The following is a 14,702-nucleotide window of genomic DNA, read 5'->3' on the forward strand; positions in this document are numbered from 1 at the left end:
TAAAATTGTTAAAAGTAATGTCAGACTTGTTGAGCTTTGAAACTTAAATGGATTTGAGGTGTTGCAGGTTTTCCCCAATGTCTAAAAACAGATTTAAGCGTAATGTTTGAGTCTTTGGTCATTATACAAAAGATCTGGAGCGCAAGCAAAATTGAGACGATGTCTGTCAAAAACGTGCTTTTGGATTTTTTTCCCCAACTAAAAACAGATTTAAGCGTAATGTTTGAGTCTTTGGTCATTATACAAAAGATCTAGCGCAAGCATATTTGAGACGATGTCTGTCACGGGTGGTTTTTTTTTTTTTTTTAGTCACTTGATTTTATGAGTGAAGTAAACAAATTTCAGCAGGTTTACGATTTAAAAAATAAAAATAAATAAAATTAAATAAATAGAAAGAAAGAAAAAGAAAGACTACAAAAACAATGACTTCAAAATTCAATTTGATTTATTGCAGGAAAAGCATTTGTATTGTTTTTCTGTGGATGGATTATTAACACAATCCATATGGAACCATCGCCCACAGTAATCACAGGAAATCTGTAAAAAAAAAAAAAAAAAAAAAAAAAAGTTGTCAGCAAATGTTCTAGTCTATTCATTTATATTCCACACCAATTTAATACATTAACAACAACTACTAAATAAATACATAAATTAAATAATAATAATAATAATAATAATAATAATAATAATAAACTACCCAGAGAACTTCTGCAGAGTCATCAAATGTTTCTGCCTCCCCACAAAAGTGACACAGGTCACTTAGGTCATCTATGAGGTACAGTACAAAAGAACGGTGCGTGACTTTTAGGTCAAATCTTAAACACTTATGAAAGTGATGCACATCAAATGGCATGCCAATAACATTAATGTTTAAAAAAAAAAAAAAAACACACGTACCAGATTGTTCAAGCAGTGTTGATGCAATCTCCATTCTGAATTGTGCTACGTCTTGTGGCGCATTGGAGAAGTCAATGTTGGTATTTTGCAAAATATGCTCTGCAAACTGGAGAAAAAAAAAAAAAAAAAAAAAAAGGTTTAAAGAACTACTAAAATGAACACAAATCCTCATATTTCAATGAAGGTTTCATATGTGCCGCCACACACCTTCAAAGCGAACACACCACATGATGTAGAATCCATTTGAAGTGGGTGAGGAGGACTTTCGCACACCCAGCGTGAAACTGGAATTCCCTTTTGTCTCATGAATGCTCTACAAGTTTTTCTCTGTCATTCAATCAAATACACCTTCCCAAAAACACATGAAATTCTGGTGAATTAAATACCTTGTTGTTTCCAAACACCTTTTCTTCTTGATGTCAGACTCCCCAAGTGGGTCAAGTAGAATGGTTTTTTTTTGGGATGGGTATATAGCCTAGGTAATATGCAATAAATAAAAAGAATGCACATTTCAAAGGGATAAGGGAAAGCGCAAAAGGAAACGGTTCTCGATCACAAACACTTACAACTAAAAACCAATGGTGGCACTCATTGACAATGCCCACTATGACATCATAGTTTGCTGGGTTCACCTGAAAATAAAAAGAAAACAAAGATGCATCATCTACACATTGCTAAAAGCATCCAACAAAAAGGAATACAAACTAATTTCAAATAGTAATTTGACAAATTAATTTACAAACAAATTAATTTTGCCCAAACAAAATGAATAACTAAAAGAATTAATATATACTACAGACCTTGAGGCCCTGATATTTTCCATTCCACATTGCGGTTATAGCAAATGTGTCCATATGGAAGGCCTTCTCTGGTGAGGTCAAATTGTGGTGCCTTACTTTTAGCATCAGGTATGCATTGATTACCTTAGCAAACATTGGAAAATGAAGCATTGATTCAATATATTAATACACTATATGAAAGTCTTATCTGACACACAGACACACACACACACACCTCACTCTCCAACTCCTTTCCAGGGCCGACCTGTAAAATGTCTTGGTAGAATAACTTATGGGGTCCCACTTTGGACAGCAGTACTACACTGTCATTCCCAGCCCAGGCACTTTTGATATCTATGGAAAAATGGGAGAAAAAAAAAATAAATAAATAAAATAATAAATAAAACCACACACCCCACACACACACAAATTACAATTCAGACCAACATTGAGCGATTACAACGTGATTTTACATCACCACTCACAGCTATGCACTGCATCCTTGGCATCAGCTGGTATAACCGTTGGCAGTGTAGTGGGGTGGGACACAGGAGAGGAAAGTGGCGCTGATAAATCCAGTGGAGACAGGGAAGTGGAGGATTTGGGGGAGTCACAGGGAGAAGGCTTTGGTGCAGTTGGGGAGGATGGAGGTGATGGTGGGGGTTGCTCTTCTTTAGTGATGATGTCTACAGGAGAAGGTGAAGTTTCTTGATGTGGTCTTTTAAGTTGGGGTTCATCTAGAAGAAGTCTGTGGGGTACCCGGGGTGTTTCCTCTTTAAATAATTTTAAGTGGTCTGTATTAATTTTGGGGTATGTGTGACCCTTCTCATCCCTCAGATCCGCACTCTTTTCTTTGAGGAATACGATTTCATATGGCCCCAACCAGCTGCGCTCAAGCTTTCCCCCCTTCCTCTGCTGGGTCCTTATGTTTTTCCGTAGGACCTTTTGGCCTACAGAGAACGGTGCCTGAGTTGCCACCCGGTGTCGTCGCTCCTGTTTTTTGCCCACATTCTCTTTAACAATGTGGTCCATTTTCTCCTTGAGAGAAATGGCCTCGGACACAGTGTTTTCTGCGATGACAGACTCCACTGTGCTGTTGATCTTTTGGGAAATATACAAATTATGTAACATTTGTAATTGAAACATGAATTATTGAAAGATGTACATTATATCTTACCTCAAATGTCTCAGGCACCTCACAAGGATATCGTGCCTCCATGCCAAACATTAAGAAAAATGGGGAGTACCTAGTTGTCAGCTGAGTCTTGGTTCTTAGACCAAACATTACTGCATCTAGGTACTCATCCCATTTTTCTGATTGTGAACCCACAAGTTTACACAAGGCTCTAGAGTCAGAACCAAAAGGAGTTGAAAGTTATTAGTAGAACCAATTGGAGAAACAACCAATATTATAAAGCCAACTGTTAATAAAGGTTCACCTCTGAATGGTACCATTTAGTTTTTCCACAAGCCCATTAGTCTGTGGATGATATGGGGCACAGAGGCTTCTTTCCACACTGAGGAAGCCACAGAGCTCTCTATTGATCTGTTTGGAAAACATGCATAAAGTTTGTAGGATTCTGATTTGCATAAAACACTTATGTTTCATTGCAAATTGTGTACACTATGTTTCCATGCATACAAAATTAGTTCATTCAGCAAGCTACAAACCTGGTTCACAAACTCACTGCCTTGATCAGTGAGTATCCTCTTTGGTGCCCCAAACCTGTAAAAGAAGTTGATGATACAGCGGGAGACAACTGCGGCTGATTTATTTGGAATTGCATAGGCTTCTGCCCATTTGGTATAATAGTCAACCAGGACACAGATGTACTCATTTCCTTTTCTTGTCCTGGTGACTTTGCCCACAAGGTCCATACCCAGCAGTTCCAGAGGCTTAGTCACCTTAAAATTAAAAGAGCACAACAAATACATTTAAATCTATGACCATGTTATGTGACATTCTGTTTGAATGCCTGAGAACAAGCTTACATACACATATTGGGATGTACTTGGGCTCCTGTTTAATGGACAGCCTGCTAAATTGGCAGTCTGCACACTGCAAAACCTGATATTCAGAAATAAGTACATGAGAAATACAGTCTAAAACATAATCCATTTATATCTCACTGCAAAGCTGAAAGGAATTTTTATATTTACCCATTTATCGATGTCCACCCCCATTCCAGGCCAATAAAATCTGGATGAAATGGCTAACTTGGTCTTCTCTGTTCCGCAGTGTGCTCCATACGGGCTGGCATGGAATTCTACAAAGATTTGGTTGGCCTCTTTTCGGCCAACAACCACCTTTCTTCGCAACTCCACATTTTTTTTTTTTTTTTTTTTTGAAACGTGGTAAAGTTTGTCATCTATTAAAACACCATTGTTGTTAGCAAAATCAAAACTAAACAAACAAGATAAAATAAAAACAACAAAGATATCTATCATTTAGAGTAGTTTCCTTACCATCAACTTGGAAGTTGGAAGAACGTCTGCGAATGACATATTTCTGCTCTTTCTTTATGCCAAATGGGTAAATGCCACGAGTTTTGTAGTTAAATATTTGTTCAAACAGCTTTGGATCCATTGTTCGGATAAAAATGCCAGCAAGAATAGAAATTCAAGTGACAATGCGGCATGGTCATTTCCCCAAATTTATAGCTCAATTGATTAACTTAATTAGGCTAATTAATTTCATCAGTTACTATAGCAGCTGTATATTTACCTTTGCATCTTGTATTGAGACATTCCTAAAACAATAACTTTTTTTTTAATGATTCAAATTCAATACATGTCATGCAGTTAGAGGACTGATAGATGAAATATTATAATGCATAATGTATAGTCTATAATATTTATGTAATATTTTGCAATAAACTTTTATCTGTGTGCACCGACAGATTATACTACAATGTATATGCAAAATTCAACTGCATAAACTCAGTCATTTGACAGAAACAAAGGAACAATTGCAAGGATAATTAAAAACCACAGAACATCAATGGAAGGGTGTAATAATTTTATTACGCTGCAGTGTAGCAAGACATTTGAAAGTAGCGCCAATACTTTTGTCCCTTTTCGCTTTCCGTACATCCAGTTGTGCTTTGGACGCGTTTTCAGCAACGGTGTTGCCAAAACCACAGTTTTATTTCCGCGCTATTAGGCAACGTTTGATTAACAGTTGGTCGGGTTAATTACGCAGACCTGGCAACCCGCTCAGCAGATACGCTTGGTCGAGGGGGAACAGGAATTCCAGAGGGGAACAGAATCGACTGCTCATCAAACAGAGGAACAACAGATTTTTTTTCATACTCACTCCTTTACCAGTGACAGGAAATAGGGTGCAATCCCAAATGAGGAAAGATGTTATTTTCTTCTTCCCACAAGTAAAATGATTTGTAATCTCACCTGTCAGAAATATAGTTTGAAAACAGCTCCAATGTTCTTACTTGGCTTGTTGGAAAAATGGCCTCAAAAAAGGAAAAAACTAAATATTAATAAAAGAAAATACTACACTGTATATCTGGATTTGGTATTAATAGGTTTTTTTTAGTGGTCAATAATTATTCTTATTTTTTATTTACTAAATCAAGTTTTACAGCAAAAAAATATTGAATGCAATGATCATTATAAGCAGAGATATCTGCTTAACATGAGATAGTCCTCAGGAGAGTCCGGGTGTGTGTTCACTACTTTACGGGCTCACTTAGGGCTACCCTATTGAAAAAAAACAGCATATGCTGGTTAGGAAGCATGGCTGCTGGTTTAAGATGGTTCTTAGCTGGTCATGTGTTGGTCCTAAGTAGGAGCTAGTTGCTTAGTTGCTAGGACCAGCTAAAGCCAGCTGATGACCAGCTCATTGCTCATCGGCCAAAAGTTGGCCCCTTAAGGCCAGGACACCACAAGCCGCAGGTTGGTCGGGCCGTCGAATAACGTCAGTCGAGCTAGGTTGTTTGCTGTGTTCCACATGTCGGCTCTCGTTGGGTAAGTCGGTGGGAGTTTGCCCGATTCGGGTTTGGTTTTATTTAGCATTTCAGGAGGCTTTGGAAATGGGGGTATGAATCGGTATGAAAACCCTGCTATTTTTGCAAAAACCTTGGAAAAATCTTGTCTGATAATAGACATAACATAATAGACATCATCTTCTGAAATAGATGGCCCTGCAGTTGTTACATCAGCAAGCCTACATTTTGCAAGTAAAATAATACGTAAAATATTTTGAAGAACATTTATGCTTTTACATTCCAAATAATCAATTATAAAATAAACTTATATTTCCTCTTTTTTACAATTCTCTTCCTCTTATGTGGCATAGAGGTGATATTTTCCTGGTCAGTTTGGGCTGATGATGTGTACTCATAAAGCTCACACTTTCTCATTTCCTGCAAAATGAATCACCAAGTTAAACAGAAATATAAACTAACCTGTATGTAAATGGAATGGGAGATGGTAATCTGACACACAAATGAGAAATTCAGAGTTTGGGGCACCGTACTTGGTTACACACAACCTTTGATGGAGTGCCAAATATGACATGATTTTGCTGCTGTTAGGTGCAAAAAGCAGTTTTAGTATGGTAATTAAATTACTGAAGTTTTTACAAGTATTTCTTGTTTTATGTGTCACTGTAATGATCCACTACAGGTTATTTAGTGCTGTAACACATCCTGAAGTTTGCCTGGTCACAGTTTTTCAGTATGATGTAAAGGAGTTCCTGTCGGGACAAAAGTAACATGTTACATTTGTCCCACTGCAGTAACAAGTGCTTCTTTTGCCCTGCTGCTAATGTGGTGACTTACTGTGTTTTGCAGCAGTTAATAAAATGCATTTATGTCATATACAGTGGGGCAAATAAGTATTTGATACACTGCCAATTTTTCAAGTTTTCCCACTTACAAAGAATGGAGAGATCTGTAATTTTCATCATAGGTACACCTCAACTGTGAGAGACAGAATCTAAAATATTTTTTTTTTAAATCTAGAAAATCACATTGTATGATTTTTAAATAATTAATTTCCATTTTACTGCATGAAGTAAGTATTTGATACAATAGAAAAACAGAACTTAATATTTGGTACAGAAACCTTTGTTTACAATTACAGAGGTCAGACGTTTCCTGTAGTTCTTGACCAGGTTTGCACACACTGCAGCAGGGATTTTGGCCCACTCCTCCATACCGTCACACCCCTGTGGACTGTTTTCTTTGGTTTTCCCTATGTATGCCCTTATTTGGTCTTTCCTGTTCCGTCTTCAATTATTACGTCATTGTGTAATGGTTCACACCTGTCTCCCTCTGATGAGTCTGTGTATATAAGTTTGGTTCTGTTCCCCATTGGTTGGTCGGTTATATAATAATCACTCCATGTTTTTCAACGTCTTTGTAAGTTGTTTGCGTGTGGATTCCCTTCTGTTCCTGTTCATTCCTGCTCCGTTGTATGGATTACAAGAATAAACTCCTACTCCTCATTCCCGCAAACGACACCGTGACAAATACAGGTCTTCTCCAGATCTTTCAGGTTTTGGGGCTGTCGCTGGGCAACACAGAGTTTCAGCTCCCTCCAAAGATTTTCTATTGGGTTCAGGTCTGGAGACTTGCTAGGCCACTCCAGGACCTTGAAATGCTTCTTACGGAGCCACTCCTTAGTTGCCCTGGCTGTGTGTTTGGGGTCATTGTCATGCTGGAAGACCCAGGCATGACCCATCTTCAATGCTGTTACTGAGGGAAGGAGGTTGTTGCCCAAAATCTCACGATACATGGCCCCATCCATCCTCCCCTCAATACGGTGGAGTAGTCCTGTCCCCTTTGCAGAAAAGCACCCCCAAAGCATGATGATTCCACCCCCATGCTTCACGATTGGGATGGTGTTCTTGGGATTGTACTCATCATTCTTCTTCTTCCTCCAAACACGGCAAATGGAGTTTATACCAAAAAGTTCTATTTCATCTGACCACATGACCTTCTCCCATGCCTCCTCTGGATCATCCAGATGGTGTTTGGCAAACTTCAGACGGGCCTGGACATGTGGTGGCTTGAGCAGGGGGACCTTGATTTTAATCCATGATGGTGTAGTGTGTTACTAATGGTAACCATTGAGACTGTGGTCCCAGCTCTTTTCAGGTCATTGACCATGTCCTCCCGTGTAGTTCTAGGCTGATCCTTCACCTTTCTCAGGATCATTGATACTCCACTGCATACTGCATGGTGCCCCAGTCCGAGGGAGATTGACAGTCATCTTGAATTTCTTCCATTTCTAATAACTGCACCAAAAGTTGTTGCCTTCTCACCAAGCTGTTTGCCTATTGTCCTGTAGCCCATCCCAGCCTTGTGCAGGTCTACAATTTTGTCTCTAGTGTCCTTAGACAGCTTTTTGGTCTTGCCCATAGTGGAAAGATTGGAGTTTGATTGATTGAGCGTGTGGACAGGTGTCTTTTATACATGTAACAAGTTCAAACAGGTGCAATTATTACAGGCAATGAGTGGAGGATAGGAGGGCTTCTTAAAGACAAACTAACAGGTCTGTCACCTTCTTGCTGGTTGGTAGGTGATCAAATACTTATTTCATGCAATAAAATGGAAATTAATTAATTAAAAATCATACAGTGTGACTTTCTGTATTTTTTTTTTTAGATTTGGTCTCTCACAGTTGAGGTGTACCTATGATGAAAATTACAGATCTCTCCATTCTTTGTAAGTGGGAAAACTTGAAAAATCGGCAGTGTATCAAATACTTATTTGCCCCACTGTACCAACAATTTTTAGATACATTTTGACTAGAAACAAGACAAAAATGCTAAGTAAGACAAGCCTTTTTTTTGCGGTGTGTACACACCTTAATCACACTATTACCATCATGCAGGACTTCACTGCATTTTGTGACAGGATACACATAAGGCAGTGGTTAACCATTTGACGGCAAACAAAAGAGCATGTTTTCAACAACACTATCATCTGTTTGCACATATAGCATGAGAAATAATTAACTGCACTTAAAGCTTTTGTAAAATTAAAAATGAAACACCCCAAACTGTATATGGCACCATAATGAAGACGAACTGTATGCTGATATGTGAAATTCTGAAAGGGATGTCAGATGGCATCACGTGGGGATGTAATGACGTGTAACTGATCTACGTACTATAACATGTAAAACAGGAACATGAAAGGAATATTCAAAAAGGAACTCATGTAAACACCTTAATCATAATATTGTCTTATTCAGAATAAGGTAAATAATTAGATTACTGATGTCCATGTAAACATAGTCATTTCTTGGGAGTCATGTGCTGTGCTGGATGCTCCATTTTCTCTTGCAGTGAGCTGCCTCGCTTGCTTTTTGGCAGCAACAACAAATGCCATGGTTTCTACTGTGCTTTGAACCTTGAATGCTTGGTCAGCAGTCAAGAACTTCAGATTTCGAAACCCGGGATCCAGAGCAGCAGCAAGCAGGGTGATTATGGAGATTCAGGTGTAAACTCCATCAGTCCTTGCCATCTTGCTGTGATCTGTTCTGTTGCATGAGCCTGGAATGACCTCACTGGTGCAGGCTCAAGATCTGGACTCTGTATGTTGTTCTTAAGTTTGTGCACTAGCTGTGGAAGTGCAGATAGTGTAACATATTGCTGTCTGCTCAGAAAGACTGTAGCTGCTTCAAAGGGCTCAAGGACCTAGCTCAGCTCCTCAATCAGGTTCCACTGTTCAGGTTTGAGATCAAGGTAGTGTTTCTCTCTGGAGTCAATGCTGGATCAGAGAGTGTAGCAGTCGCCAGCCATTTTCGTTCTAGCAGCCTGGACAACATGTGATAGGTGCTGTTCCAGCATGTACATACATTTTGCACCAGCATGTTTGTCTCGGTGCCCATTTGCTTCTGCTTCTCCTTCAACTTGGTGCATGCCAGTTCACTCTTCTTAAAATGTTCTGTAATAAATTTCGCTTTCGCCAACCTAGGGATGCCAATTAAGGCAGTGAATTTAGCTTTCGCCAACCTAGCGAGGTGAAATACGGTAGTGATGGGTACTCATGTCACAGCTGACGTTATGATTCTTGGATCACGTGTCAATTAATGTGTGGTTATGAGTACATCACATAAGAAAGACTGGTGGGATCTCTAACTTGTAGAACCTCTTCTGTATTATCAACACAAGGAAGACACAAGTTGTAATAAAATACATTTTATTAACAAGATAGACAAGAGTAATCAACAACTACTAAATGAATACCATGAATGAAGAAGGAATAAAGTGCATAAGATGCATAAAAAGCAAGTGATTATGTTGGGAGTTGCTAGGTCAGAGCTACGTTATCTGGAAAGATAACTGTTGCTACTCTGAAACAAATAAGGTGAATAACCTTACTATGCATCAAACAAATATGTGTAATTTGTTATCAACTGCAATCAGCTATATAATACCTAATGTAGCTTAGAAAATCATATACTGATAATATACAACAATGCCAAGGTCTCTGGTAGAGGTTTGGAAGTGATATTTACGTTCGCTGTGGTTGAGTGAGCAGTCCGGTGGCGGCGACTTCTTCCACTGGTTGCGCTGGTGGCAGTACAGTGGGGAAAGGAGCAGGAATCCGTTTCGACAGCCTTGAAGATGAAGCGCTGTAGGATGCTGATCTCCTGGAGCACCAAGGGTCCTAAGATCTGGAACACGCAGATGTGGCCCTGGAGTAGGTGCTGAAGGTCCTTAGCTTGGAACACGCAAGCAAAAGTACCTGAAGTGAAGGTTTGCTCGCCTGAGCTTAACCTTGTTGCAAATGTCTGTGTGTCTTCTGCCTCTCTGGGCTAGAGACTCAGAACTTGGTCAATCCGCTTTGTCTCTCTAGGATGGAGACTCAGGATGCTGCATCAATTGTCTCGCTGGACGAAGACTCTGAACGTAGATTATCTCTTTCCTCACAGGCTAGAGGCTCAGAACATCGTCGTATCTGTTGCTGCCTCAAAAGCTGGAGACTTGGACTTGGTATCTGCTGTTGTCTCACCTTTGCAGGCCGGAGACTCAGAACGGGGGTTGATCTGTTGCAGTCTCTTCCCTTAACGGAAGGCAGACTCAGAACTGGTGTGTTTCCTTGACCAGCTGCAGACTCTGAACAAAGGTTGTTCTGTTAGTGTCCTTTCTTTTACAAGACTCAGACTCAGAACATTGGTGTCTCTGTTAACGTCCCCTGGATGTGCCGGAGACTCAGAACAGAGGTGTTACTGCTATTGTCTCACCCTGACGGGCAGCAGACTCAGAACGTTGTTGTTCTGTTACAGTCCTTTCCTTTGCGGGTCTCAGACTCAGAACGGCGGTTTGTTCTGTTATCGTCTCATCGGATGGGAGACTCAGAACAAGGAGTGTCTTTTGGAAGGGTACCTTTATCCCTTTCCGATGAGGAGGAGATTGCAATTTGGCGCTTCTCCATTTCCATGCTGTGATTGGCTGGTTCCATCAGAGTGGGGGGACACGTGGTGGCCCACCCTTCTGTCCTCCTGTGGAATTTATTTGCATAGTCCAAACACATGGCTAGAAAAGTGTCACTAAAGTTTTACCAGTGCATTTATCACTTTCCAAACCATAACCAGAATGCATTTGGCAATGTTACGAACACATTAAGTCCAAACATGATGGGAAAAGATTGAACTGTCATGCATGCATTCATTTGTCCATTAACAGCTGAGTTTGTGTAAGATGTTGCACTACACGTTGCTGTCATAAGGAATACTTATTTCTCTGAATAAGTATAAAATGTGTGTGTGGTAGTGTGTATCAGTTTTAAGGTTTGAAAACATAGTTATGAATGGATTTGGATGGATCTCCATGGTCTCTCTTAGTTTCACCCACTGCTGCTGCATCTGGAGGTCCTAAGGAATTTTTATGGTCGGTCACAGGCCAAACCCTTAGGAACAGTCTCAAGGTGGGTGAAGGGCACAAACTGCATTTTGACCAATAGGAAGTTCTGTCCTTTCCGGGCTTTGCACCAAAGGTGGTCTTCTTGTGCTGTTGTCCTGGCGTCTTTATCTGATGGCGTTGGACAGTTTGTTTATGTTAGTTCACCAAGATCCAATCAAAATGTAGCAAACCTATGTCCAGTATTGTGGTCAGGGAGGGCTCCTGCCATAAACTGGGCCCTGGAATGTGCTGTCCACTACAGTTCAACAAGGCATCTCACAGCAGCCACACACGGAGATAGTTTAGTGGATCTTTAGAGAGCTTTGTACAACAAAGTTTAAGGTGTGCCCTGCACATCACACTGATGCCCATCCATGCCTTTCTTGCAAAATCTTCACTGCTGTTACAACATTAGCATCGTTGTTATGAACAACAGCCTTGATTTTCTCTGATGGAATGTCAAATTTGGCAGTTACATTCTCAATCCACTCTGCAATATTTGCAGCCATGTGTCTCTCTTCAAGGGGCATCGTCGTCAGGCAGTGGGACATTTCCCAATCCTCTCCAAGATAGTGACACGTCACCCCCAGATAAGCCCTTGCTGCAGCGCTCGTCCATATATCAGTTGTGAGTGCAATGCTGTCAGTCTCCTGCAGGGCTTTCTTCAACTTGCCTTTGATTTAACATTGAACATGTAAGAACAATTACAAAACAAGTTTCAAACGAAAAAAAAAAAAGAAAACTCACCGGAGTTCCATGAAACAAATCATGAAATAGTGCATCACCCTTTGAATTTTATCAGAATAACCTCTAAACTCTTTCTTTTTTTTTCACTAGTTCAACTCTTCTTTCAAAAAAAAGGTTAGCATGCTGAGTCAGCAGATCTTCTCCCCGTTCTGTTCTTAGCACAAATCCCCTACTTCTCCCTCTGATTATCCCATATCAGAGGAATCTGATAGCCACTACAACCATTTTCTGTTCTCTATCTTTGAATGTCTGTGACCCTGAAATTTTATAGGGGTTACACATAAAAAGCAAGACTGGAGTTTGCCAAAACGTATGTGACAAAACCACAATCCTTATGGGAGAACGTACTGTGGACAGATGAGACAAAAATAGAGCTTTTTTGGTAAAGGACATCATGGCACTGTTTACAGAAAAAAGAAATTATGCCTTTAAAGAAAAGAACACAGTCCCTACAGTCAAACATTGTGGAGGTTCAAAGATGTTTTAGGCTTGCTTTGCTGCTTCTGACACTGGATGCCTTGACTGTGTGAACGGTATCATGACAACACAAAATTTTGTTGAAATTGTTTAAATTGAGAGAGAGAAAAATTAACATGAAAGTTTAATTAAGTCCAAACTTGTTTTATAGCTTTTTTAATTTGCGCATTTTGATATACATTTGTACGGAGCCCCTTAAGGGACATGCTGGTGAAAAAAATCAGAGTGAGTGAAAAAAATTTAGGCAGGGAGGAAAAATATTTTTCCGATTTTTTTTTTTTTTTCTCTGAAAGATTTTTTTTGCCTCGCAAAACCAGTTGAGTTCGGACAAACACTTCCTGTTAACTTTACAGCTTGTAGTGGTTCCTAGCTTGCACGTTCTCAATTGAGCGATTCATAGAGTTTGATTTTGAACTTGTACTTAAGTAGGCTATTATATAAATACATCAAGGCAGGATTTTGATGACATTCTAAAATGTAAAACACTGTAGGACAAAATTCAGGGGCGTACACAAATTCCTTATATACCAGAATAGCTCAGTAACCTTATAAATCTAAGAAACCCCGTCTAAATTGCACTTCAAATGCGCCTTCAAAAAGCCCGGTGAAGGTGGACCCATTTCCAAGGGAGAGGGTGCCTGTCCTCAGAAAGGAAATTTAATACTCAATCAACTGATGCATTTACCCAAAATATTAGCTAGTTAACAACATTTATTGTGATCTTAAAATTATATTTAAAGGAAAATAAAATTTCACTCCTCAGGGGCCTCCCCCACTTGGGGCCCTGGTAATTTAGTCCCACTTTTCACCCAACTAAGACGCCCTAAAAGGAAAGGAAACTTAAAGGGCTAATGGAGTATAAAAGGCCGAATTCGGTATACAGTTTGTTATACATTTTAAATGTAGGAAAGCAGGTAAGCCCCGAACATGAATAGAAAGCTCTAAATTGCATGTTAAGCCTTTTCCTCCCATAAAGAAAACGCGGCTTTATGAAGACGTTGATAAAAAAAGACCAAATAGGGAATTATTAAAAATATATTCTATGTACCTGCAAGCAGATGAGCCCAGAATATGAGCTCATAGAAAACCGCGCTTAACTTGACTTAATAAAAGAAGACAGTGATATAAAAAGGCAACATTTTATATTTTATTAAAAATAGGCAATTAATGAAGTAATCCATTAAGCCAGTGGTTCTCAAACTTTCTACAGTGGTGTACCCCCTACAGCATTTAACATTTGTCTGAGTACCCCCACCGCAGTCACCTTTTCCATTACAATATTTGCCCCCTTAAATTGATTTACATGTGCATCTTTTACCGTTAGAGAGGTTAGAAGTTTTTCTAGCCTTATCAACTGTATATCATGCATGTCATATTCTTAACATTTCATTAAGTATATTAATATAATAAATAAAGCAATAAATAATGGAAAAACGAAGAGATACTTGTGGTTTCAAACTAAATCATGTCACTGTCTTAATGACCAAGGCGTCGCGTCAATCATTCATTCATTCAGTAACTAAGCAAATGGTTGTAGTTATGAATGGGTTATTAATCACGGACTCTCCGAATGATTCAAAGCTGCAGATAAATTCAGAAACAAAACACCGCTGTTGTTTGGAGACACGCCAGTTCTGTTGCGGATTTCGTTAGAACTATTATTATTTCGTTAAATATAACAAACATCATGTGTTTAAAATGTAGGCTACATTTACAATGTCACTTAATATTACCCTTTTTGTTGAACTGCTATATAAAATAAATGTTGCATTTGCAGTCGTTTGGATAATACATTCTCGTATTTTAAACATGAAAAACAATAACTCGCACAAGGTATGGAAGAGAGTTTTTATATTTCAGCTATTTGATCGCGCCGGCGCCTCGCAGCCTGTTCATTATTAAAAATACACAGAATCACCCAAACA

The 14,702-nt window shown here is 39.3% G+C and overlaps 1 protein-coding gene across 1 annotated transcript; it reads right to left on the reverse strand.

Annotated features, from left to right (window-relative positions):
• Positions 1 to 432: 432 nt before the first annotated feature.
• Positions 433 to 3,983, reverse strand: LOC127157360 (uncharacterized protein K02A2.6). The gene is made up of 14 exons (XM_051100592.1): positions 3,837 to 3,983; positions 3,673 to 3,744; positions 3,348 to 3,581; positions 3,116 to 3,222; positions 2,854 to 3,022; positions 2,162 to 2,777; positions 1,912 to 2,030; positions 1,698 to 1,820; positions 1,464 to 1,529; positions 1,284 to 1,372; positions 1,105 to 1,210; positions 898 to 1,003; positions 698 to 768; positions 433 to 537 (listed from the first exon to the last, which is right to left on the reverse strand). The coding sequence occupies exons 1-14, from the start codon at positions 3,858 to 3,860 to the stop codon at positions 436 to 438; spliced, it is 2,004 nt and encodes a 667-aa protein (XP_050956549.1). The 5' UTR covers positions 3,861 to 3,983; the 3' UTR covers positions 433 to 435.
• Positions 3,984 to 14,702: the final 10,719 nt, after the last annotated feature.

This window comes from Labeo rohita, unplaced genomic scaffold (genome assembly GCF_022985175.1).
Source record: "Labeo rohita strain BAU-BD-2019 unplaced genomic scaffold, IGBB_LRoh.1.0 scaffold_1057, whole genome shotgun sequence".
Lineage (NCBI taxonomy): Eukaryota > Metazoa > Chordata > Actinopteri > Cypriniformes > Cyprinidae > Labeo > Labeo rohita.